The following is a 27246-nucleotide window of genomic DNA, read 5'->3' on the forward strand; positions in this document are numbered from 1 at the left end:
CAATGATGCAGATGATGACAGTGGTGCAGAGTAGTAATGAGAGTGATGACAATAATGACAATGATAAAAATGAAGATGATGGCATTGGTGGGTGGTGATAATGAGGATGACGATGAAGGTGTTGATGAAAATGATGATGGATGATGGCAGTAATGAGAATGCTGATGACCACAGCAATGAAGATGATGGAGACAGTGGTCACGATGGTGGTAATGAAGAGGAGGAAGATGGCGATGATGTCAATGGTGATGGTGGTAATGAGAATGCTGATGACTACAGCAGTGAAGATGATGGAGACGATGGTCACGGTGATGGTAATGAAGAGGAGGAAGATGGCGATGATGTCAATGGTGATGGTGGTAATGAGAATGCTGATGACTACAGCAGTGAAGATGATGGAGACGATGGTCACGGTGATGGTAATGAAGAGGAGGAAGATGGCGATGATGTCAATGGTGATGGTGGTAATGAGAATGCTGATGACCACAGCAGTGAAGATGATGGAGACAGTGGTCACGATGATGGTCATGAAGAGGAGGAAGATGGCGATGATGTCAATGGTGATGGTGGTAATGAGAATGCTGATGACTACAGCAGTGAAGATGATGGAGACGATGGTCACGATGATGGTCATGAGGAGGAGGAAGATGGCGATGATGTCAATGGTGATGGTGGTAATGAGAATGCTGATGACTACAGCAGTGAAGATGATGGAGACGATGGTCACGATGATGGTCATGAGGAGGAGGAAGATGGCGATGATGTCAATGGTGATGGTGGTAATGAGAATGCTGATGACTACAGCAGTGAAGATGATGGAGACAATGGTCATGGTGATGGTAATGAAGAGGAGGAAGATGGCGATGATGTCAATGGTGATGGTGGTGATGAGAATGATGATGACTACAGCAGTGAAGATGATGGAGACAGTGGTCACGATGATGGTAATGAAGAGGAGGAAGATGGCGATGATGGTGGTGATGGTGGTAATGAGAATGATGATGACAATAATGACGATGACAATGATGATGGTGATAATGACGACGACAACACTGACATGCTGATGAAGATGATGATGACAGTAGTAGTGATGGTGGTGGTAATAAAGTGAAATGATGGCAGTCGTGATGACGATAGGAGGATGGTGACGACTGTGGCAGTGGTGTGGTACCGAACGTGGCAGCAGCTATGACATATTCACGGCCTAGTGCTCTGCCGGGGCTTCACCCCCATTTCTATTACCCTTTCTGCACACTCATAGGACAGCAATTATTTCATTGCACAAAGAAGGAAACTAGGATTCTGAGAGCTTGTAAAAAATAGAACCAGGACACCACCTTTGACCAGTCTGACCCCAAGCCCTAACTCTTTTGCTGCACATGAAACAATATAAACAATACAAAGCAGTATAAACAGCTATAACCAATAAACAAGTGATACCTTTAAAAATACCCTCTACTTGTGCAGGAAATATTAACAGTGATTGTCTTCAAGAGGTGGGTATGACCAACATTTTTCTCATTTGTCTGCTTTCAATTGTTTTGCAAATTTTAATAATACACATTGTTATTTTTATATTTATATACATACCTTTATATATCATTATATTATGTTTAAAAGTGTATATCGTAATAAACTTTTTATACATGAAAGCAAAAATAGTTTTACATCATAACATTATGTTTTATGTATTATAATAAACTATTTTTTAAATTACCTTGAAATATAGCTTGAAGACATACTCACATTTTCCTGTTTTGAAAGAATTTTCTGGTATAATTCATCGTCAGACTTCTTTTTAGGAAGAAGGTCAAGAAGGCACGTTTTAAAGATCTGAATAAACACCTATTGCCAAAACAGGAAAGATAACAAGAGAAAGGTTTAAATAGCAGCGTCTGCCCCCCCTCCCTCGCTGCTTCTCTCCTGCCTTTCTGCTCTCTCTCTCTCCCCACACATACTTTTTCTATAGGAAAAGACCTCAGATGATAAATCTTGACAATGGCTTATAAGGGATTACATTTTCATGAAGCTTCTGAAGAACCTTCATTTCTTCATTTATTTAACAAACACAGGGTCCCCCTCATTCCCCATGACCATATGAATCCAGGAAATAGGAAGGCAAACGGGGAAGCTTGCTTCTTTGTGAAAGAATCTCCTATGGAATCAGGACGTGTAAAGTCATCCACTGCAGCCTCCTGTCTCCACAGATGAAGATGTCCCCAAAACCAAGAAGGGCCCTCCCATAAGCAGGGACACCCAGAAAAGTGCAGAGTGCCCTATCCACGATTTGTTTAACTATTCACACATAGTAAGACTTCTGGGGGGCTGGCTGGTTAGCTCAGTTGGTGAGAGCACAGCCTTGTAACACCAAGGACAAAGGCTCAGTTCCTGGCACCAACCAGCTACCAAAAAAAAAAAAAGGGCAGGGGGAATCTGGGTTGTTTCCAGGTTTGGGCTATTACAAATAATGCTGCTATAAACATTCACGTATGGGTTTTTGTGTAATCCTAAGTTTCTCGGGATAAATGCCTTGGAGTCCAATTGCTGAGTCTTTTAGTAATTGCATGTTTAGTTTTATAAGAAATTGCCAAAACATTTTCCAGGGTGGCCGTACCATTTTACATTCCCACCAGCAATTATGAATGATCTAGTTTCTCCAAATCCTTGTGAGCATTTGTTATGGTCATTATTTTTTATTTTAGTCATTCCAATAGGTGTGTACTGATCTCTCATTGTGGTTTTAACTTGCATGTCCCTAATGGCTTAATGACATTAAACATCTTTTCATGGGTTTACTTGCTATCTGTGTATCCTTTTTGGTAAAATGCTCACATTTTTTGCCCATTTTCTAATTGGATTATTTCCTTTTTTCGGATGAGTCTGAGATTTCTTTATACATTCTAGGTTCTAATCCTTGGTGGATATGTGATTTGTACATATTTTCTCTCATTCTGTAGTTTGTCTTTTCATTCTCTTAACAAGATCTTTTGCAGAGCCAAAGCTTTTCATTTTGATAAGTCCAATTTATTTATTTTTCCTTTTATGGGTCATGCTTTCATTGTCAAGTCTAAGATTTTCTCACATTTTTTTCTAAAAGAGTTTTATAGTTTACATTTAAGGAGGTGATTTACTTTGAGTTAATTTTTGTATAAGATGTGAAATTTAAGTTGAGGTCCATTTTTTTTTTTGCTATGGATGCCAAATTGCTCCAGGACCGTTTATCGAAACCTTAGCATTCCTCCATTGAATTGCTTTTGCATTTTTCTCAAAGGTCAGTTAGACATGTTTGTACAGTAAACATTTTTAAATGCAGGGGTCAGCAAACTTTTCCTATAAAGGTCCACACAGCAATTATTTTTTGGCTTTGCAGGCCGTAAGATCTCTTTTGCAACTAAATTCTGCTGCTATAGCATGAAAGCAGCTGTAAGTGATCTGTAAAAGAACAGGTGTGCTCAGACTTGGCTCAAGGGCCATAATTTTCAATCTCTTTTAATGGCTGAAGGTTTGTTAAATTCTCTTCTGTGCTAAACTAGTATATATATTACATGGACTATCATGTGGTCTCCACAACATGTGGAGCGGTTGGTAGAAACTTCACCCATGCTGAGAAAGCTGGGCAATTTGCTTCATGTCACTCAGCAATGAGGGACGGAGCTGAGATTCAAACCTAAAACTCCCCCGCCCTTCATTACATTTAAAGTTAGCAGAAGTGGTGTCCTGGCTTCCTACCCACTGCAGCCCAAGGTGGCATACAGTAGCATTCTTTTCTCAAGATGTTAGTAGTCCATCTTCTTTGTGACCCCAAACTGAATCAGCAACATTTACAGTCCTCATCCTATCCCTTTAAATAGGGCCATTTTTTAAACTTTCAATTTTGAAGTAATTATAGACTCAAAGGAAGGTGCAAAATCTTACAGAGCTTGCTCTGCCCGTGGGTTGGCATCTGATGTCACTGTGCACAATACCAAAACCAGGGAATCGCCATTGGTTCCATACTATTAACTACAGGTCTTATCCAGCTTTTGCTCGTTTTTACATGCACTTCTTGGGTGTGTGCGTGTGCTGGCGTGTGTGCATGTAGTTCTATGCAATTTTACCCTATGAATAGATTCGGGTCAGCACTGCCACAATCAAGACACAGAACATTCCATCACCATGAGAAATTCCCTTGTCCTAATGCACCTCTTTATTCAACCCCCACCCCCCACATCCCTGGATCTGTTCTCAGCTCTGCCATTCTGATTTTAAAGGTCACCACTGCAGCTTCCCCTACCTCCTAGACAAGCCCAGGGCCAGCCAGAGAGCTCCAACCTTCTGGGCTGCGTGACGGTCATGCCTGGTCTGAATCACTCCTGAACCCCGACTGATCTCCTCCAGAGAAACAACACTTGTGGTGTTCATGTGCATGGCTTCCCGCGGCTCACCACGTCTCTGCAGACCCTGTGCACAGAGCACACACACACGAGGGTGTGCTCCTGAGTGAACGAAAGGCCATCCTGGAAAGCCACTCTCCCAGGGCAGGGCCACTCCTTTGTGCATCCAGGACACATTTCTTTGGAGCACCTACTACGTGCAGGGTGCAGTGCTGGGCCCTGGGGACACATGGGCCTTGCCCTCGGACAGATCTCATTTGGGTTCTGACTCTGTCATCCATCAGCCGTGTGACCTTGGGCAACTGACTCAACCTGTCTGAGCCTCAGGTTCCTCATCAGCGAAACTGCACAGAAGGAGCCCAGCAGAGCCTAAGTGCTGTCAAGACGCTACCGTAAGGATGCCCTGCACAGAGCCCCGCACAGAGCCCAGGGCTTTGTCCACAGAGCCCTCTCAAAGTGGGACCGCTTGACTTCCCAGTAATCCCACAGAGTAAGAGCTGAAAGGATATTTCCTGTAAACCTTTCCTAAAGTGGCCCAGAGAGGGAAGGTCACTTACTCAAAGACACACAGCTCCTAAATGTCAGAGGGTGGAACAGAGCCCAAGTCTCTGACCCCTAATCCAGTGATCCTGGAACTTCCCCAGGTTCCTGCTATGTCTCCCCAGGGAAGTCTGACCCCTCCCCAGCCCTACACTCACTCAAGTGCCCTTTGGTATTTGGCAGTTGCCTTTGTCACGCTGTTTGCTGTTGCATATTCTGTGATGTCTGTTTACTATCCCTGCCACCCCAGACAGTGGGCTCCATAAAGGCAGGCACTGGCCCCCGGTGCTCGCTCGGCACTGTGCCCAGCAGGGTAGGAGGCCACACACCAGTGCTGGGTGGTGATTGATGGAGAAGGTTCCCCGTGACAGCAGGCTGCCTTCTCAGTGTGTACCTGCTGGCTTCTTCACGGGCAAGGCCAGCCAGAACCACTCACTTTCTGGCTCACTGGGATTCTAAGCACAGAAACAACCAATCCTCCTAGGGAGCACAGAGCCTTTGAGAAAATAGCTTGAGCCACCTGCCCCTAGGAGATCAGGTGTGGCCCACTAAAAGGTGCCCCATGTCCACGGACCTCTGCAGGGGTGGGGCAGGTGGGGTGCAGGGACATGCTCTATTTCTTGAATTCTAGTATAATTTATGGTTGCAGTTCTGCTCACACAGAACCCAAATTTCTTTGAGGTGCATCCCCAGTTTGAGACTCCTTTATTCTCCAGTTTGTAACTAAGCGCCCTTGGGCAAATCTGTCTGTCTGTGTCTCTGGTTCTCTCTGTCACTGTGTCCATCTGTCTTTCTCCTTTTCTCTTTCCAAGAGTCTGTCTCTCTCCTCCATTTTTCCTGTAGGTCTCATCCGTCATTCAACAATCCAGACACTGTGCCTCAGGGAAAAATAATTCCTCCCTTTAACCTCGTAGTCTTGGGGCCTGGCTATGCCCATCGGGGGTTCTGTAGCCGTAGTGGGCTCACCTCTCTGGCTTCCCATAGCTCAGAGCCAGGGTTGATACAACCAGAGACCATGCGCATCTGGCAAAGATCTGACTAGTCTTGTTTTCCTAATGTCTATGGCTCTGATTTCTCATTTATTCAATCAGAGAACACATGCCTATAAAAAGGGACTAGACTCTCCATCTCAGCTCCACATCTGCAGCTTTATGTTTTGGGGCAAGTCTTCCTCTCGGTGTCTCAGCTTCCTCACCTATAAAGTGGAGATAATAATGGTGCACACCTCTCTGGGCTGTGGTGGGGTTTAAATGTAATCCCCTGTTTGATACCTCCAGAACCTAGTACATAGCAAGCACTCAATAAATCAGTGCTCACAAGTGTTATCAGTATTACTGCTCCTTTCGAGATACTGTTCTCACTCATCTTTCTGCTTAAGCCCCTATAGCTCTGGTTAAGGTAGAGGCTGTGCCCCATCTGCAGGCACAAATTGCTTTTCCATTTTGTGGTTGGATGCCAGGTGCCCCCACTCCCCTCTCCTGGGGTGGCTCAGTTTCTCAAGGGTCACAAGGACTCAGGGAGCCCTGTCTCCCAGTTCCTGTCCCCATGAGAGGGAGAGAAAGTGAACATCACCACCTACCATGTGCTTCTCCTGTCTCAGTGCTGTGTCCAAATGCAGCAGATCTTTTAAGTGAAGGTTATAGATACACAGGTCAATGTCTGCACTGCAACATCAAAAGAGAAGCAGAGAAGACTTTCAGAGTGTTTGAAATGAGGAGTGAGGTCACAGAACATTACACATCCCTGCTCAGTACAAGCCACAGCGCATCTCACTCCAGATTTCATTCTGCAGTGTGCTGAGATTCCTAACACCTGCACAAGTGTTTGTAAGAAGGAATCAAATGAGCTGTTTGAAACCCATGAATGATCAGAAGGGAACAGTTAGTGTCAGAGATGAAGCTGCCTGGGACATCCAAGATAAAACATATGAAGAGAGTCATGGCAAGAGAAATGAATATAATATCCTTCTTTGAGCACTTTCACATCTGTCATCATGTGTAATCTTTCCTCAGTGCTGTAATGGAGACATTCTTATGCCCATTTCACAGATGAGTAAACTGAGTCAGGCAGATAAGTGGCAGAGTGTAAATAAAGGTCTTTGACCTTTTTTCCCTCATAGCAAATGCATCTTTAATGATGACACCCCCACCGAAACTATTGCAAATCCTCTAAGTCCAGATTCTGAAAACCACCCGTCCTCATCCTGGGTGGGCTGGTCCAAGAAGGCTCCTATTCAATAAGACCTCTGCTTCCCTGGGCCACCTTCAGGGTCAGCACTAAGCTCAAGGCTCTGAGCCCATTCTTTCTGCAGCCCTGAGCCGGGCCGTGCCCTGGTTCATCACACCCCTTGGACTCTGGGAACTTCAGAGCAGAAGGGAGCCAGAGGACCAATACATGGACCTGCCACACTGAGTTTCTTGAGCACCTACCACTGAGCTGCTGAGCCTTGCTCTGGGCTGGAGAGTTTGGTGACTTAGAGCATGGGCTTCGAAGGGAAGGTGGTTGAGTCAAACCTGGCTCTGTCACTCACTGCTGTGTGACCTCGGGCAAGGCACTCAGCCTCTGCGTGTCTCACTTTATTCTTTGTAAAATGGGGGATATAATAGTACCACCTCATAGGGCTGTTAGGAGCAATTCGTTTATTCATTGATTAATATTTATTGATCACTGAGCCTGTCCCAGGTTCCCCCTGCCAGGAAATAGGGGCACAGCAGTGAACAAGGGACTTGGTCGTTGTGCTCCTGAGATAATTAATCCCTGCAAAGCACTTGGCACTCTGCCCAGTACACAGAAGGCGTTTAGTCCATGCTAGCTGCTGTGATGACATGCACAGGCATGTTAGTGCTTAAAGGAGGAAACTTGCCATCTCTCCCCGGGTGACAGAGTTTGGATGTGTTGTTCCCCCAAACCTCATGTGGAAATCTGATCCCCAATGTGACAGTGTTGGAAGCTGTTTGAGTCATGGGGGCAGATCTCTCATGAATGGATTAATGTTCTCCCTGGGGGGTGAGGGTTCTGAGTAAGTTCTTGCTCTATTAGTTCCCGTGAGAGCTGGTTGTTTAAAAGACCCTGGCACCTCCTCTCTCTCTCTTGCTTCCTCTCACCATGTGATCTGCTTGTATCCACCGGCTGCCTGCCACTTTCCACCATGAGTAGAAGCAGCCTGAGGCCCGTGCCAGATGCAGCTGTCCCAGAATTGTAAGCCAAATAAATCTCTGTTCTTTATAAATTACCTAGTCTCAGGTATTTCTGTTATAGCAACATAAATAGACTAATACACCAGGTTTCAGGCCTGAGTCTGTAACTCCAGTGCAGGCCAACACTGCACAGTAAGTGACAAACATCCCCAGCTCTGACACTGGGTCACTGTGTGTCTGTGGCTGAATCACTTAACCTCTCTGGGCCTCTGTTTCCTCCTCTGACCCACTGACTGGCTCCAAACCACAGGCCTCCTCCTCCTTACCTCTCGCAGGCTAGCACCTCTGGGAAGGTCCTCACCCGGAGGAAGGTACGGCTGAGAACCCTGTTGTCGCTGGTGGCCGAGTGGATGCTGGACGAGGAACTGCAGTCATCCTTCTCGACCTGGCTCAGGCTCCCCAGGCTGCTGGAAGGGGAGGCCTCTGCTGGCTGGTGTGGCAAAACAGCCTGCTTTAAATTTTCATGCAGGGACGGGTTGGAGGATCCATCAGCCAGAGGCTGGAACGGCAGAAGGGAAATCACTGTTACTCCACATGACACATCATGGATCTGTTCTAGCAATTGCCCCTGGTGGCACACGATGGCGGCTCGCAGGAGAGCCTGGCTGCAGCTGACTGGTCAGGGGTGTGAGTGGACACACAGAGCTTCTGCCTCAGGATCACGCCCATGCCCCAGAGACCCGAATCACAGCTTATTTGTTACTCACCTGTCCCCATGAGGCCAGCCCTTCTGCACGTGGCTCCTACCCCTAAGCTTCTAACCTGAATCTATTCCCCAAACATACACCTGCACCCCACCCCTCGCTGCCAATTCTGACCTCCTCCAGAGCAGCCTCCCACCCTCTCCCACCTCTCTCGCTGCTATCCCAGACCCCCGGCCTGCTCTGTCCACTAACCCTGCTGACCACCTGCTCTTCTTCACTTGCACAGATGTGAGGGTCACCCTCCTCCCCCAGGCCCCTCCCCCCAAACAGGCCCCAAGCTCCTGGTCAACGAGCTCAAGCCAGCACACCATGACCTCCTGAATCAGAGCCCAGCACCCAGCACAGCTGGAGACTCAGCAGACGCAGGCTGCCCCCGTCCAGCCTTGATTCTGCTGCTCCTGGATTCACATGCCCAAGCCCTACTAAGCTGGCTGCGGCTCCAGCCCCGCCTGGTCATGTCCTTCTCTGGGGCCTTTCCAGACTCTGCCCCCCCACCTGAAACACACTGCACTGGTTGTTTGCTGGGCTGAACCCCCCTGCCCCTCAGGCATAGACCCCATAGCCCACGCTGGGTTCCAGTTGAAGGTCCCTGGTCATTTCTATCTTGCTTCTTTGGTCACAAGCAATCTCCCATGTATAAGATCTGCCCAGACTGTGAGGGCCTCCAGGGAGAGGCCAATGTTCCCCTGATCACTGGATGACCCCCAGGGGCCACCACAGGGCCTGTCCACAGGGCTGCCCAGCCACGGGTGTTGGTGATGAACAAATACCCTTTCTTCCCCCTCCAGATAGCTATGTGAAGGGCATGGCTCCCAGTGCGTGTTCCGGGGAATGGTTCCGTGAGCTGTAACCAGTTACTGCTTACCACAAGGGTTCTGTGGAAAAGTGAGTTTGGGAAAGGCTGTGTTACACAAGAGAGAGTATTTTTTTTGGTGCAGGAATTCTCAGAGCCTTCAAGGTGTGTGCTGGCTCTCTTCAAAAGCAAACAATAATTGAAAAAATCTAACATACACTGAGAGCTGAGATATCACACTGGTCTAGCCCTTATGTGTATATTCTATTTGATGCTCAAAACAATTGGGTGAGGGGGGAGCACCCATCATCTCCGTTTCATAGACAAAGAAACTGAGGCATGGATAAGTCAGCAAACAGCCACACATCAAATGGCTGAGATGGGAGTTAGGACTGAGTCGGTGTTACTCCAGTGCTTGTCCTCCTGACCACCAGGACAGCAGGCGGCATTTTGCTAAACTCACTTGACTCGAAAACTTTTCCCCTGAGTGCGTCACAGGCTGAGGGCCCCTCGCAGCACCGCGGTGCCACTCACTGCAAAACTCCCAGCCGCAGTGGGAGCTCCCAGTGACAGGTGTAAGATCTGTAGCCAGGTGTGGAGGGTTTAGTCTGGCCCTGCCACTTCCTGCCATTTAACCTCAGGCAGGTCATTAGCCTCTCTGGATCTGTTTCCTTGTGTATAAAGTGGAGACAATATTGTTTACCTCACAGGGACATTGTGAAGTTGACATGCCTAATGCACGAGGAACACTGAGCCCTGTGCCAGCCCGGCAGGAAGTGTTCAGTACGTGCCAGTGCTGGCATTCGTCCAGGGGTCTGTGGATAAAGACGAATGTTAGCAATGGTGTCGGAGTCACTATCTGTATTAGTGTTAAAAGGGCAAAGTGGATGCTGTCCTACTAGGTTGCTGTCCTACTGTGCTGTCACCTGGTGTCCCTGGGGATATGAGGAACTACAGTAATTCCTTACCTTGATATGACATGGGCATGCCTTGTCCTGCCAATGTGGTCATAAAATGGATTAACCCTAAGTTTTGCTCACAAAGCCTCAACATTATGCCTATTAAAATGACTTGCCATAAAACCCTGAAAGAGGGCCCCAAATCACACATCTAATCTCCCCACTCCTGCCCCAGTCTTTAGTACACTATTGAACTAAATGCATTTCTAAGATGGAGCTCAGAACTCTCACCCGGAACTTCTGATTGATGGGGTAGACGACTTTTGCCTTCAGTGCAAATGCTGTGACATTGCTGTTGACAGACGGCTCACCCTCCTGGGAAGCAGAGAAAACAAAAGACACGGAAGGCTTTCTGTAAAATGAAGCGTAAACTGCCACGAGCTTCCAAAATGCCACATTCCATTTGTAAGAGTGGCCTCAGGAAGGGACCACCACAGGTAAGTTTAAGGGACCACCATCCAAGTAAGTGTTTGCTTGCTAGAAGGACGGATGGAGAGATGAGTGGATGGACGGATGGATGGATGGATGGATGGATGGACAGGTGGTGGATGGACAGGTGGACAGACTGACAGACGGATGGACAGATAGGTATATGGAGAGATGGATAGACAGACAGATGCTATCAAAAGAGAATGGCATATTCTTCACTTAATTCTAATTTTTCAGCTTTGTAAGAAATAAGGAGTTGAATAATGAGAATAACTAATGAGTCTCCTAAATAATTATAAACCACCTTTAAGTGGAAAAAGGCAACACACAAAATAATTTTTGCATTTTTGGGGGTATAAATACACGTGACAATATTCACATGAGATTTTGGATTAGACCCCAAAATGAAAGGAGTGGCCGGGCAAGTCTTCTAACTTCTCCCAGCCTAGCCTAGGCTTCCCACATGGTAAACAAGCAGAGCGTCTGCCCCGAGGACTGCGTAGCTAAGGCTCCCAGTTGCGCCGCTGGGACAGAGGAGCTAAACAAGCTAAGCAACAGGCAGCTGCATGTAGCGGTGGTAACAATCTGCTGTCAGACCCTGCTCAGGAATCACCTGCCCCGAGAAGCCCTCCCTTACTGCCGCTGGATGGACTTATTCACAGCCTGCCTTACATCCTGACATCTTCTGTCTCTCTCCTGTTGGGTCGCCCTACTCCTCCTGCACTCTGCAAAGTCAGTGCTACATAAAGACTTTGGAAACAACCAGCAAGTGAAAGAGACGAGCAGACAGGCAGGCCAGGAGCCTGGCACCCCGACCACGAGAAACCCCTGCTGAACAATTCCGAACAGGCTGACCGATGGAAGTGGAATCCGTATCTTAAATGCTTCTCAACTACATCTTGAAGAAAGAGCTCCACAACACACAATTGACTTCCAGTTGCTGAGTTCACCTTGCAATAAGACGCCCTGTCACGGTGAACGTAGAGGATTTATCGCTTGCTCATAATTTGGGGTGTTGAAACAGCCCCTGACTGAGCCAGCAATGTGGCTTGTTTCTGTCTCAAGAGGGCTTCACTGCGACATGCTTGAGAGCAGGGTGGGAGGGAAGCTACGTGTTGGGGGCCGGGTTCTCGTCACTTCTGTCTCATCACTCACGTGGACAGGCTTGGACGACGTGAATGCGGGAAGAGCACCAGCGTGAGCCGCCTCCCTCAGCTTCCGGGCGTCCCGCCACAGAGGAGACCGTCTCACTTCCCAGATGGGGAAAACGAGACACAGAGAGGCTAAGCCATGTGCCCAAGGTCACACAGCTAACAAATGCCAGAACTGGGATCTGAACTCAGATTTGCCAGCCCCAGGTCCACCCTCTTTATCTGGCTCCTTCAGCATGATACAAATAAGGACGAGAGGAAGAGCCATGACGTTTTAAGGGAAGCAGGAGTTCAGAAGAGAAGGCCCTGGGCTTGGCTACACTGTGCCCGGGAAGCCGCGTCAGATGCAGCGGCACCTCGTCACTCCCACACTCCAACTCTCCACGTCAAGTCAACCACAAAACCTAGATATCTCTCAAATCCACAGCCTCGGTGTAAACCACCACCATGTTTACTCTGAAGGGCTGCCAGAGCCCCCAGCTGGCTCCCCATCCATGGACTGAAGGCCTACTATGTGCTCGCCCCTTTGTGCATATGTGCTCATTGAACTATCACACTGTAGCCAGCGTGGGGAGGTCAGACTATTACTATCATGCCCATTTTATGGAAGGGCAAACTAAGGCTCAGAGGTTAACACCTTCCAATTCATTCTCCATGTGGGACTCAAATGATCTCTTAAACACACAATTCCCATCGCTACTCATCTTAAAGCCCTCCCCGGCTCCCTCTGATCTGGGAGTGCACAGCACGGTCTGCTCTCAACCACAGCATCCAGCCTCTCTCTGCTTGAAGATTTTTTTTGTGAATAAGGCTGAATTCAGGACTAGCTTCATAATTTGTGGGGCCCAGTGCAAAATGCAAATGTGGTTCTTATGAAAAATGATTAAGAATTTTAGGCTGGGGACGGCAGAGTCCAGGAGCCTGGGGTGGCCCTGCTGAGCACGGTCCCTGTGAAGGTGCAGGCTGCAGGCCCAGGATGCCGGCCCTGGCCAATTTTCCAGAGGAGACACCTTTGCTCCAGGGAAAGACACAAAAGCAGAAAGGGCCCTTTAAACTGCTCACAAATGAGGTGAAAAGAACAGAAAGGAGGAGATGTCACTGAGCGGAAGCACGGCCCTGCCTCCCTGGAGTTCATCTTTAACAGAGGAGACATGAAACAAAACTTGCACTTGGTCTGAACACCACAATTAGAAGAAAAGGATGCTGGTGCAGCGTCCACCTGAGGCCTGTGGGAGCAGTCCCGGGCACTTGGGAGCCAGGGCGTCTCTTCCACCCCGTCCAGCTGCAGCTGCAATCGCAGCAGGGAGCCCCGAGCACTCGGCACATGGAATCAAGGGGTGAGCAGTCTTCCGCTACCTGAACAGGATGCACTGTTCCCAGCTTTAGAAAGCTCTCCTTATTAAGTTTAGATGTCCTCCAAACTCTGACAGTCTCCTCAGCCGAAGCAACACAATTATCCAGAAAACTGGTTGGAGTGCAAGTGTACAAGGCAAAACTCCTTGAGCTGAAGCAACATAATTATTCAGAAAACTGGCTAAAGCATAATTGTAGGAAAGAAAAACCATTTCACTCACCGATATGAAGATGTTCTTTTCAGCAAACACATACTGCATGCATAAAGGATCTACCTCCCCCTCCCTCCAAAGCAAAGGAACAGGATGGAGAGACTGAAGGAGTGGAGTAGCAGGCCTCGGAGCCTTCTGGAATTTTCTGTTTGTTTTTGGCTGATATGAGCTATTCATTAAGCAGAGTTCATCCAAGGAGTGGCATAAGCCACACACCTTGTTTTTCTGTGCACTAGAGGACAACAGAGTCAGAGCTTGCCTCATCTGGCTAAAAACAGTCCTGGCCACATACATTGAGGAGGTTGGCCTGCAGAAGGTGGGAATTCTGGCAAGCCAGTCACTGGAACAGGCAGATCTTTAACTGAACTCTTGGCAATGATTAGCTTGATAATGCGCATCTGGTAGGTGCAGCTAAACAGTTAACAGGCAAAACACTACTAGGCAGAAAAGAATGAGTTAACCTTGGGTGCCCCGCAAGCATTGACTGAGCTCCTATTCGAGGGCAGGATTGTTCACAGGAGTCAACTCAGCCCTGGGTAACCCTGGGGAGCCACCATCATTACTGTCATTTTAAAGGTGAGAAACCTGAGGCTCAGACAGGTTATATTTCTTGCTTAACATCACACAGCAAACACGTGGCAGAGCTGGCAGTGAGTTCCAGGATTCTGGATTCTGGATCCCAAAGCCAGTGTTGTTTTCATCCCATCCAAAGCCACCCTATGTGGGAGCAGGGTTGTTTTTTGTATTTTTTTTAAACAGTTTCATTGAGATATAATTTACACACCGTACAATTCACTCATGCAAAGTGTACAATTCAATGGTTTTCAGTATATTCACAGATATGCGCAACCATTGCCACAATTTTAGAACATTTTCATCGCGTCGAAGAGAAACCCTGTACCGTTTGTCTATCACCCCATCCCCCCATTTCCCTGCCCCAGCCCCTGACAACCTCTAGTCTACTTTCTGTCTATATAAATTTCCCTGTTCTGGACATCTCTAAGTGACTGGCTTCTTTCACTTAGCATAACATTTTCAAGGTTCACCCATGCTGCAGCACGTATCAGTACTTTATGCCTTTTTATGGCCAAATAATATTCCACTGTATGGATAGACCACATTTATTTGTTTGTCAGTCAATGCACATTTGGGTTGTTTCCACAGTTTGGCTGTTGTGAATAACGTTGCTATGAACATTTGTACACAAGTCTTTGTGTGGACACGTTTTCATTTCTGTGAGCAGAATTTTAATGGTATAGAGAGAGGGGGGCAGAGTGGGGGAGAGAGAGAGATGCTGGAAAGGGGAAAACAAAGAGACAGGGAGACACCACACACCCTCAGACTCACACACGCTGTCATGCAGAGACACGCACACTGAGACCCCAGAGATGTGCATGTAGACAGATGGCCCACAGGCTCCACAGAGAGATATGCAGATCCACACACACGCAGACACATGTGGAGAGACAGACACATAGAAACAGGGACAGGGAGCTGGAGCTAGAGACACACAGCATCCACGTGCAAGTGCAGGCTCACCTCCTGCAAGCCCTGCTCCTTCCTGGCCTAGCAGCGGGAGCTGGCTCTCACCTCTCATGACACTGGTGGGTGCCAGCCCTGGGGAGGGCAACTCTGCTTCCACAGGGTCCCACCCACGTAGGCCAGGAGAGCTCTGCTGCCGGGGTCTTTGGGAAGTGCGGGCAGTGGTGGCTTTTGAAGACTGGTTTTTCAGTGTAACTAGAAGCCTACCCCTGTGGATTTTAAACCTTTGGTGAAATTCATTTTAAGACACCCTGCCTGCTTTCTCCCACAGCAAACTGAGCTGCAGAACATGGGGGAGTATGACGGGACATGACAGAAAGTGGCAGAGGCCATGGGTGAGGGCAGCAGTGCCCCTGGGCAGAAGCCAGACAGAGCCAGCACAGAGCTCAGCTCAGCCACTCCCCAGCTGGGCAACCCATCTCCCTGAGCCTCAGTTTTCTCATTTGGAAAATGGGAATATAAATAAGATCCGCCTCATGGGGCTGCTGAGAGAACTGCATGAGAGAACTCACAGGAGTGCTTGTATTACTCACAGATGCTGTATGTAAAACTGCCTGGCACCCAGCAGATGCTAAAAAAAAGTCAGTTCAACCTTTCCCTCTTCCCAGGATATCTATATATCTATATCAGTAGCTCTATCTATCTATCTATCATCTATCTATCTATCTATCTATCTACCTACCTACTTACCTGCCTGCCGCTGGGCAAGTGAGGCTGAATGACTAACTCTGCAGTACTTTCTTGGGGACCAGAAAGTAGCTAGATATATTGTGCTCTCTCCATGGGGTTCACCCGGGAAGCAGTGCTCCCTGGACAGGCTCAGGTGGGACAGAGGGCACCAGTCGGGAAGGAACAGGGAGTATCCACCTTTGAACATCTCTGCCAGAGGCACCGCACTACCACCCCTAGATTTTTATTTAAAATAAATAAAATGAAATGAAAGCAAGCAGATTTGTACACAATCCTTCACAGCAGCCTTATTCATAACAGCCAAACCCAGAAAACAACCCAGTCCGACAGCCAAACATGCATCAAATGGTGAGCAATGGACAGACCGTGACAGGTGCATGCAATGGACTGCTACCAAGCCATGAGAAGGACGAGTTATTGACACACACGATCAAATGGGTAAACCTCAAAAGCATTCTGTTGAGGGAGTGCAGCACGAAAAAGCACGTGCTTGCAGTTATATGAAGTACTAGAACAACAAATCCAGCCTATGGTTGGAAGGGGGTGTATATGTGGGGGTGGGGGCACTGACCAGAAAGAGGCACCAGAGAATTTCTGGGATGATAAAAACATTCTCAATGGGGTTTTGGTTCCACGGGTGTTCACATATGTCAAAACTCACCACATTGTAAACTTAAAATCTGTGCATATTATCGTATGTAGACTATACCTCAGAAAAGAAGCCTACTGGAAAAATCCATCTGTCAGAGGCTTACGTGCGTGACACCTGGGAAGCCAGGTGGGACATCTGACACCCAAACCCAAGCACAGAGCTTACCTCCAGGGCCCCCGCATCCTTTGACGTCTGCCCTTCTCTCTTCCTCCTTGCCAATGGGGAGCCTGTTTCCGAGGGGGTCTGTATGCTAGACTCCAAGTTCTTGAGGAGGCTTTGAGAGTCGTCTTTCTAAAACCCAAAGAGGGGTGGTGGGTAGAAGCATGTCATTAAAGTCAATCAGCTCAGTCCCCCCTGTGACTTTAGCCAATCCACTCCTCCACCCAGTAGTCACTTCTGTGCAGGCCCAGCCCTCTGGGTGCACTGCCTGCCACCCACACCCAGCTAGAGTCACCATATGTCCTTCAAGACTGTCCAGCTCACCTTTCTGAGAAGTCCCCCCAGAACCCCATGATGCCCAATCTCAGTGCACCCTCAGGACTTTGGAGGCAAATGCTTTAAAAACTCTGGGGGAAAATGATTTCCAACCAACCTGGAATTCTATACCTAACTAATTTAATGAAATTAAATATAAAGACAGAAGAATATAGGTATTTTCAGACACAGAAGTTCTCAAAAGAGCTGCGACCCTCCCTTTCTCAGAAAGCTACTGGAAGATGTTCTCAGCCATGCAAGGATTCACCAAAGACAGGTGAGTGCAGGGGATTCCTGCAACAGGCTCCAACTCAGGAAAGAGATGAGAAAGTCCAGCATCATGGCCCCAGAGGTCTCCATGGTGACAGGGAAAGCCCAGAGCAGATGTTTCTCAAACTTTCAGAACAGGTAAATCATAAATTATCAATCATAAATTGCTGGGAGGCTTGTTAGCCACAGCTTGCTGGGCCCCACCCCCAGAGATTCTCATTGAGTGAGTCTGGGTTGGGGTCCAAGAATCTGTGTTTCTGTCAAGCACCCCTCAGTGTTGATGCTGCTGGTCTGGCCCACACTTTGGAGTGCTGCGGTCTAAGAGAGCAACTAGCTTCAAACTGGAGCATATCAGAACGTTTCTGGGAGTGATATTTTTCTCAAGAAGATAAAATGGATCAAACATCGAATGTATTCAAATGTCTCAAAGGATATGCTCATCAGCGGGGGACAGGTCTGCATTAAATGAATGATGAGTGCACAGAATCTAAGCAAATGAAAAGATACTGAGTAACTACTAATTTCAGGGAAAACAAAATGTGGTACAAGACAGGAAGGTATTCATAATCATAACTGACCCTTGACTTACAGCAAAAAATGTTTACAGAATTGTCATAATGGAAACACTGAATGTTGATTTAACCCAAAGTACCCTATAACTACATAGAGGGGGTGGTGGTATTGGGAGGGGTGGGCCTACTTATGGAAGAGGGGAGAAAGAGACCTAAGTCCTCATTCTCCCCAGGGTGGAAAGTCAACAGCTACTGCCTATAGCCAAAAAACTCAAGCAGCCTTAATGCAGGCAAGTTACTTATAAATGGGAAGTAAATTACCAAAACAACCAGCTGAAAGGATTGAACACGGTGGCTTACGAGAAGTGGAAAACAGGTGCGGGTGTGGCTGCTTGTACTCTAACACTTTAAATTATATGCATGGATAATTTTGATACAAATAAAAAAGTTTTAATGATGAAATGAATAAAAATAATAAAATAAAACAAACACAACAAAAGCAAATTGGTGTAAGATAAAATCACGACTTGGGCCAGAGGACAAAGAGTGTGCCCAGAAGCAGAAGGAGGAGGTGCCAATCTAGTCTGGAGGGTCAGGAAGGCATCCCCAGGCGATCTCTCTGGGTCCTGCAGGCTGAGCAGGACCAGAGGTGAAGGCAGAGAGAACAGCTGTGCAGAAGCACAGAGGCATCTGGGAACAGCACGATGTCTCACATGGCTGGAGGGCAGGGCGGGGTGGGTGCCCAGGCACCCGCATGTTGGGCTGGGAGCTCTGGGGAAGGTAAGCTACCTTATACACCATGGTAGGAATTGTACATTATCTTTTGTGGGCAACCAGATGTCCCTGGAGGTTTTTAATCAGGCAAATCGTATTGTCAGACGTGCATTTTAGAAACAGAGACAGGAAGGAGGAGACAGGAGGAAAGGTGTCCCATTAGAAAGGAGGTTGTTGCAAAGATCACAGGAAACCATAAGAAAAACCCATCAGCCCTGCCTTTGTCAGAGCCCCCTCCAGGCGAACAGCCAGGTCTGAGCCACCACCACCCTCAACTGACCAGCTGTGCGAGCCGAGACAGCTTGGTTAACCCCGTGAGCATCACTCGGCTGACTCAGCTACCAAGTGGGCCACCAGCCATGCAGCAGGTGATTGGAGCTCTGGCTTTGGAGTTCAGACAGATGGGGGTTGGAGTCCAGACCCGTGCTTATTCATCATGTGACCCTGGGCAATTAACAACCTTACAGAGCCTGAACCACCTCATGGTAAAGTGGGGATAATAACAGTTCCCCCACCTCCCAGGCTTGGGGTGACAATTAAGAATCAAATGCCCGTAAACACTCCGCAGGGGCCTGGCACCCTGCAAAGTCTCCCCATGTTCCTTCCCCTCCCGTTCTCACGCAGGAAGCCAGCGTCTCTTAACAGGGTACTTCAAAAAGTTCATGGAAAGACTCACAGTACCTTTCAGTTCTATCTTTCCATGAACTTTTAGAATACCCTTGTAGTGTCTCTTAATCACCAGTGGGATCTGACCATCCCAAACTTACCTACAAGCATCTTGCACTATTTTAGACTCAGCCCCTATCAGCCCTCTGCAGCACAGCACTCCCAGGGAGTCGCCTGCAGGGCAAGAGCCCAGATGCTTACATCTGCTAGACTCGTCTCCTACATCTGCTAGACTCATCTCCTCGAAGGGACCAGGAATCGGGAACAGACCACAGCACCTTATCTCTGTTCCTGCCAGACTTTATCTCTCAAAGAGGCCAAAGCTGCAAGGACCTAAGATGGTGATCTGAATGCTGTCTTATGCCAGACATTTCCATGAATATGCAATTTCATTAGGACAAGTGCCATATGCGGCAGCCATCAACCTCCTTCAGGCAGCCAGCCCTGACCCTCATCCACACAGAATACGGTGGCTTTGGGGGTAGACACATCTGTCATTTTGGCAGGTGACTTAACCTCCCTGTGCCTCAGTTTCCTCATCTGTGAATAGGGACATTAATAGAATGGACTCAAAGCTGTTTGTGGGTATCCCGCGGGACAAATCAGGCAAAGGGTCTAGCTCAGTGCAGGGACAGTCGGTACTCAATAAATGCCAGCACGACTGCCCCTCCACCACAGAACTCACCACGCTGTGTTAGAACCAAATGTTTACTTTTAATGTGTGTCTGTCTTCTGCTTGGGGCTATGAGCTTCAAGCGGGCAAGGGCCGGCTCTGTCCTGCTCATGAATGTGGCATCTAAGGCCCCAGGCCAGTGACTGGCAGTAGAAGGTGCGCAGCAAGCTTTTACCGTGGGAATGAAGGAAGGAATGAACGAACGCCGAGGGGACAGCTGGGACTCCCGGGAGCCAGGATCCACCCCTCAGGGAAGGAAGCAGAAGCAGGAACGGCCTCCGGGGTGGGAATCCCCAGGCCTCCCGCCGTCCGGCGCTCTGAGCTGGGCCTCTCCGCCCGCGTCGGGTCCAAACCCTCGGTGCTACGGACGAGGAGACTGAGGCCCGGAGTGGTTTGGCAGCTGGGATCGCAGAGCAGCGCAGGACGGACAAGGCACTGCCGCGGGACCCCAGGCCGGCGCCCTTGTCACGCCGCCGCCTGCCTCGGACATCACGGCCTCCTGGAGCAGCCGGGGAATCCGAGGCCCGCGGCCGCCGGCTCAGCCCACCTACCTGGCGGCGCGGGCGCGGGCGGCCCTCGCGGCAGCCGAGCCAGAGGCCGAGGCCCAGGCCGAGCGCGGCGCCCAGCAGCACGGCGGGGGCCAGCAGCGCGGGCGCCGGCCGCAGCGCGTCCCGGCCCAGCAGCAGGCGCGTGTCGCTCGCGCAGGCCGCCGCGCCGCGGGCCATCGGGGGCGCTCAGGCCGCCGGCCGGACGCATCCCGGCCGCCGCGAGGTCCCCGCCAGGGCGGCGACGCGGGACTCCGAGCCCGACTTCCCGGCCTGGGCAGGCCCCGTGCGGCTGCTCCTGTCCCCCGCCCTGCTCGGGCCCAGCCGCGGGGAGGAGCCTGGACCCGCCGCCCCAAACTTTGGGCCGCCCCCGCCCCCAGCGCCGGCGGTGCACTGAGCATGCCCCGCAGAGGCGCGCCGCCCTGCCCGTGCCCGCGCTTGACACCCCGCCTCGGCTGCCAGGGCAGACCCGCCCCTCGCCCACCCCGGAGCGCTTTGCTCCTTTAGGTTCACTGGGCGCCTACGATATGCTCGGCATTTAGCCTGGTGGTCTCATTGACTTGCTCAGCAAGCCTGAGAAGGGTACTGTGATCCACCCATCCTGATGAAGCAGCTCATGGCAGAGCCTCCAAGTGACCAATGACTGGATTGACACCAGTCTCCTCTAGGCCGGGACACTACGTCCTTACTCATCCACTCAGCGGTGTGTGCAGAACCCGATTTGGGTGTGGGTGTGGGTGAGGGTGGGAGTGGGGGTTGGGGCCGACGAAGAATCAGACAAGGCTCGGGCACTGAGGATCTCGGGGGTGTGGGGAGATAAACAGTTAGATGAGTTCATCACCGTGTTCTTTCTTCCAGCAGCTATTTACTGAGCAGCTACTAGATGCTAGCCCTTGTCCTGGGTGCTGGGGTGCAGTAGTGAACGCGTGGGTACACACACACACACACACACACACACACACACACACACACTCCTTCCCTTAGGAGCTTAATTCCCTACAAGGGCAAGGGCAGGGGTACCAGGGGATGTGCTTCAACAGAGAAGGGCTTTTGTGTTTTCAACCTGGATATCCAGCTCAAGTTTCTAGTTTCTTCCATCATGTCCTCATCAACCCTTCTAGGTGGGCAAGATGGGAACTACTATCTAAATTTCCTTTCTATAGATGAAGAAACTGACAGCTAGAGAGCAGAGGTCACTCCTTTGAAGACAGAATATAGTCACATCAGACTCTGGGGACCCCGTGCTCTGCTATGTGGAGCTTCTTAAAATGTTTCCTTAGAAGCATCTCCAAGGCTCCTGGGAAGGTCTACAGGGGAAATTGTAGAGGATTCTTAAAGCAAATGTGCTTCACAGGGCCTGGTTTTCCAAAGCCTTGCAGTTTCAAATATTGACCTTGCAGAGGACTGGAAATTTTCCTCAGGCTATAAAGTCTCTGGTGTAAGATAAAGATTTGTAACACACAAGGTTGCTGGCTCAAAGACAGACTAGTTACTGATTGATGTGTAAAGATTCTGGAAAATTGCTGGGGGAGAAGGAATGTTTGCTAGATCCAGCTTTTGTTGGTGGGTCACTTAGTTGTCTAATGGAATGTCATCTGACTGGTTTCACTGAAAGTGACCAGCCTATACTGTTTAACGATAACCCCACCTATGGTCTCTTCCTGTAACTTCCTGGTCTGGAAAATAAGTGCAGGAAGAGAACCCCAATTTGGGGTTAATTTCCCGAGGAAGGGTTGCCTCTCGCTTGAGGGTTCCAGGGCTTCTCACTGCTCAGAAGAGATGGGCTTTGAGTAATCCTTCGTGGCTCCATCACCCAGGGGAAGTGGGGTGACAAATCCATGGGGGGCAAAGCAACAGGAAATAATCTGAAGTTCTTGTTTTATGCTGGGTATTTCTTTGGTTGCTCAGGCTTTAGTTTTAAAAATGTAATGTTCTTTGTGTTTTACTTTTTTAAAAAGTTGCTTGAATATTAAAATCATCCTTTAGATTACTCACCATCAAATAACATTGATGATCCAGTAAGATGCTGGCATTTTGCCTTTGGCCTTGTCACTCCTGGAACGCTGCCAGATACCCCCAAGGCGGCATACCTGATGTGGGAGGCTTGGCTGATAAATTCTCAGATTCTTAAACTCCATCACCTTGTCCATGTCAGGTCAGGGAAGGCCTGTCTTTGGAGGAACGGAGAGATGGGCTTCCTGGCTGAGGCTGCAGACAGCCTGACAGGCTGCCCTGCAGAAAGGCTGGCAGGAGAGAGGCCCTCTCCCCAGTGAACAGATGTGAGCTATCAACAAGGTCCGAAGGGGATGAGGAAGCATTCAGAAGCAGAGCAACTGTCCCCCAGGCCCCCTCTTAGGGTCTCATCCCCCCCTCCTCCTGCCTCCCGTAGAAAGTTCAGAGAGAGCTTGCTCAGCTGCTGCCTGGCTTCGGATACCCAGGTCTGAACCAGCGTTTGGGCGGAACTGAACCCAGCAAGTCGCTTTTCCTTCTCTGCCCCCTCCCTGCGGTCCCCCTCCCTACCCCTCTGTGCTGTCCTGTCCCCTCTGGGCTCTCCACGACCCATGGCCCTGCCTCTCCCAGTGTTTCTCAGTTTTCTAATAGGGGGCTGGTGAGGCTGGGGCGAATTCTAGATCCATCCTGGCGCTTCTGGGAAGACTTCCTAGGGGGGGTGAGTCTGAGCTGAGACAGGACCACCGGGTCGTCGCTAGTGGAGGGGCGCCCGCCGCCTTTGTTACCATGGGAGCGGGGGAGTGACCGGTCTGATTCGGGAGGTGCCGGGCGCCCGGGCCGCCAGCCTCGCTCCGTCCTTCCCGCCAAGCCCCAGATGAGGGTGTTTGTTCCAGAAAACTTTCCGCTGCCGCTCGCACTGAGCATGCTCGGCGGCGGGGCGGGCCTGGGGTCCGGAAGCTCCGGAGGCTCCACCGCGCCCGCCACTTCGGGATCGCGGGTCCCGGCGGACGATGGGTGCCCCGGGCGCCCTGGGGCGCGCCACGTGGGTACTGTCCGGGAGCCTCCTGGCCGCGGCCCTGGCGCTGGTGGGCCGAGGCCGGCTCCCCGCAGGCCCGGGCCCCCTCCGTGGCGCCCTCGGCGCGCAGCCTCCCTCGGATCCCCCCGCGGCTCCCGGAGCCCGGCCCTGCCCGGAGACGCCTCCCGGGCGGAGCGGGGCGGGGCCCCAGAGGACGGCGCAGGTAAGGCGGGCCCGCCCCCGGGCTCTGGGTGGCGCGGGCGGCGGGGCTCGGTCCACACCGGCGGCGGGGAGGCCCCTAAGTGCTGGGCAAGGACTCCGGACCGGAGGGCAGGATCCGAGTGGGATGCGTCGCTGTCGCTTAGGTGCATGTCGCTATGGCCGGAAACCTTTGAAGAAAGGTGGAGACAGCGGGTGCGTGGCTACTTTGCCAGCGGCCCGGGGTCGTATCCCACCCCGCATCCTACGAGGTCACTTGACTTCGGTGCCTCCGTTTCCTGATCTGTACAACGGGGCCATTGCAGAGTCTGCCCCGGGGGTCGATGTGAGTTAAGGTATGCAGAGCGTCTTGCACAGGCACGCGCTGGACGGGAGGGTAGCAGGTGTAGGAAGAGGAGTTGGGACTGCACTGTCGTGGTGGGTGGGATTATTGACCGGTTTTTACGTGACTGCACTGTCACGGCTGGTGAGTTTAGCCACTTGCCACTTCACTCTGGCCCTCCCTCTGTAGTCCCGAAGTTGGAAAGGCACAGAGCCCTGACTGCCACCCTAGATTTCCTCCCACCCCCCCAAAGCTGGCCACCAGTCCTCCTACCTTTTCCTTTTAATTGGCTCTGATGTCTGCCTCTTCGCCTCCTCACTGCCTCCTCTGGGTTCAGGCCCCACCACCTTGCCTCTGGCTCTTAGTGACTGTTTCCCCTGGGTCTCCCCCCAACCCCTTATTTGTGCTGTCTCCCATCCATTTTCCCCCCAGACCTCTACGGTGGTCTGTCCAAGGTAGACATCCCACCACTTCCCTTTCCTGCTTGCACTCTCCCCTCCCCCACCTTTGCTCCCGGCAGCAAACCCAGGCTTCTATTCCCAGGAATGCCCCAGCCAGTGGTCCTCCCAGCTCTCCCTCAGCCCCTTGGCCCTGTCCTGCTGAGTTCTCTACCGGCAGACCCCAGGACACTGGCTGCACGTGCCACAGATGTTTCAGTCTCTTAAAGGGGTTCTGTTCACTTTCTTTGATGTGTTTTCTTAGGTTCTCACTAGAAAAATACTGTATCAATGTACTGAGCTTTAAGATGTCCAATGACAGAACATCTTCACATGGTCTTTTCACTTGCACCTACCCTGTGAAGTGGGCAGATGACAAGACCAAGGTTCGGGGAGCCCTGCCCCAGTCCCTCACGTTCAGGTTCGCAGCCTGCTCACCTGGCCTTATCTACTTTACATCTGCTCTCCCCTCTGAGAAGCCAGTGCCAGAATATCCTGGCAGGCCTTTGCCTCTGTAGAAAGCAGTGGTTTTGAGGGTGGTCCCTGCCAGGAGGTAGGGACAGTGCCCACTGGGAAAAGCCTGAGGCCTTCCAGGACCAGGGTGAGCCTAGGGTACCTCACTCTGAGCACCTGTGTCCAGGTGCCCTTGGTGCCTTGCCTGGGTCCTGGCCTTGCCCACGCCCATCCCGGCTCTCCATCGGGCCAACCCTTCTTCATTACTCTGGGCCTGTCTCAGACAATCCTACAGGAAAGAACCTGGGCCTTGGGCGTCCCTGCCATGGCCACTCCCACTCTGTGGTACCCGGGGCAGGTCACAGCCTTTCAGGACCTCAACTTGTCCATCTGCAGGTGTAGTGCGATTCCTGATGGCACTTGTTCCTATTGTGGTTATCTGAAGACTTAACTCAGGTCTCCCTCCGGTCATTCATTCATTCATTTATTCAATATATATATTTATTGCACCTTTGCTAACTACCATGCTGTGTGCAGGGGCTGGGGAGACCAATGCAGGATGGCGCACGTTGATTAAGTGCCGTGAGGAGAATGATGGGGAGCCATGCAGGGGGGTTAGGGGAGGAAGGTTGTTTAGTTTGGGAGGTCAGAGGAAGGTAATTCAATTGAGACTTGAAGGATGAGCAGGTTTAGACAGGGAAAGAGTGGGGTGAGAACACCCCAGATGGACTGAATGTCCTGGATGCGGCCCTCAGGTGCGAGGGGTTTGGCATGTTCCACATGTGGGTCTGTGGCCCGATGACGTGGGGATATCCCTTGGTGGGAACATTTACGCATTGTTTGGGTTACCTGTCTGTCTCCCTTGCTTGTGGCTGTGAGTGCCAGTGGGGCAGGTTTTGCCTGCTTTCGCTTCTTTGTTTGATGCTCAATGAGAACGCCTCGTATTCCCCCATGGGTCTCAAAGTGGGGCCTAGGAACCTTTGGGGTCACTGAATCATTGCAAGGGCCACAGAGTTAGAGCAATTTTCATAGTAATGCTGAGGCATTACTTACCTTTCCCACCCTACTTTTCTCACAAGTGTCCAGTGGAGTTTTGCAGACATGACAGGACATGTGATATTGCACCAGATTTAATGTAGAAGCAGATTTGTGAATCCAGCTTCTTCTATTATCAGACAGAGATGAGATTGGCAAATGTGTCAAATAATGCCATTCTTCTCACTATTTTTTTATTTTGGAAAATATAGTTATTTTTCATAAAATATTCCATTTATGTTAAGGCAATAAAACGATCATTCCTTTATAAAATGAATTAGTAGACATTTAAAAAATTCTCACTTTTAATTTAAATACAGTCAATATTGATAAATATAATCTGCACAAATAAAAGCTTTTTGAAGTCTTCAGTAATTGTTAAGCATGTGAAGGAGTCTTGAGACCAAGTGTGGAATCATTGTTACAGCAAGTCCTGTCTGGTGACCTGTCTGACTTAGAGATAAACCACCTGCCCCTTTGAAAGATAAACATGTGTTTCAGAATGGGGTCCTGTCATCATTTTCATCACTTGATTATGCTAATAGTATCATTTTGTTGTTCTTTTACTTGAAATACCAAACAACAGTAACTCAAGTTGGTTGTGATGCCAAGTTCAATGAATCAAGTGTGTCCCAGGTTGTGTGAATTTATAGAAAACAAAATTAAAAATCAGCCAGATACTTTATAACATTAAGTGATACATTGTATACTTATGATAGCTTCAAAATAGCAGCCTTGGAATTCCAAGGTGAGGGAACCCACCCTCAAATACTTCTGAGAGCTTAGTCAGGAAGGATGGTTTCTTTGGGGATGTCTCTGCTTCCCCTTGACCTTTACTGGCTGGAGCACCCCAGAGCTCAGTGCTCAGCTCTCTTCTCTACTGACACTTATACCCATGGTGATCTATCCACTAACAGCTCCTAAAGTTCGATCTCCAGCTAAGGTTTCCCCTGAGCTCCAGTGTAGATCCTCCTGCCTACCTGACATCACCCTGAGGGCTCACAGGCACCCCAGAACACGTGCGTGCAACACAGAGGCTAAATCCTGCTCCTCTCCTCCTTTGCTGCTGGTGGCACCTCTGTCCTTTTGTTGGGCCCCAAAGCCTTGGCACTGTCCTCGCCTCCTTTCTTTCTCTACACTCTACATTCAATCGTTCAGCAAATCCCATGGGTTCTGTTTTCAAAAATATTCAGAATCAACAGTTTTCACTCTTTACAACCACCATCTCAGTCCAAGTTCCCATCCTCTCTCTTGGACCATCGTGGAGCCTCCTGACAAACACCCCGCTTCCACCCTTGTCTACCTT

General features: G+C 49.9%; 2 protein-coding genes across 3 annotated transcripts in view; one reads left to right on the forward strand and one right to left on the reverse strand.

Annotated features, from left to right (window-relative positions):
* The window catches only part of EVC (EvC ciliary complex subunit 1), a 65261-nt gene extending 44572 nt beyond the window's left edge, over nt 1-20689 (reverse strand). For both annotated transcript variants that reach the window (XM_063108200.1, XM_063108197.1), the window contains exons 1-6: nt 20516-20689; nt 16761-16886; nt 10798-10881; nt 8377-8609; nt 6493-6577; nt 1747-1845 (exon numbers count right to left, since the gene is read on the reverse strand). In XM_063108200.1, coding sequence (XP_062964270.1) covers nt 1747-1845; nt 6493-6577; nt 8377-8609; nt 10798-10881; nt 16761-16886; nt 20516-20689 — 801 coding nt within the window. The remainder of the gene's footprint in view (nt 1-1746; nt 1846-6492; nt 6578-8376; nt 8610-10797; nt 10882-16760; nt 16887-20515) is intronic.
* A 2780-nt stretch (nt 20690-23469) lies between these two features.
* EVC2 (EvC ciliary complex subunit 2) overlaps nt 23470-27246 on the forward strand; it is a 149723-nt gene continuing 145946 nt past the window's right edge. Inside the window, exon 1 of the mRNA XM_063108511.1 lies at nt 23470-23697. Within this exon, the coding sequence (XP_062964581.1) occupies nt 23470-23697 (228 nt within the window). The remainder of the gene's footprint in view (nt 23698-27246) is intronic.

The sequence above is a fragment of the Cynocephalus volans genome, chromosome 9 (genome assembly GCF_027409185.1).
Source record: "Cynocephalus volans isolate mCynVol1 chromosome 9, mCynVol1.pri, whole genome shotgun sequence".
In the NCBI taxonomy this organism is placed as follows: domain Eukaryota; kingdom Metazoa; phylum Chordata; class Mammalia; order Dermoptera; family Cynocephalidae; genus Cynocephalus; species Cynocephalus volans.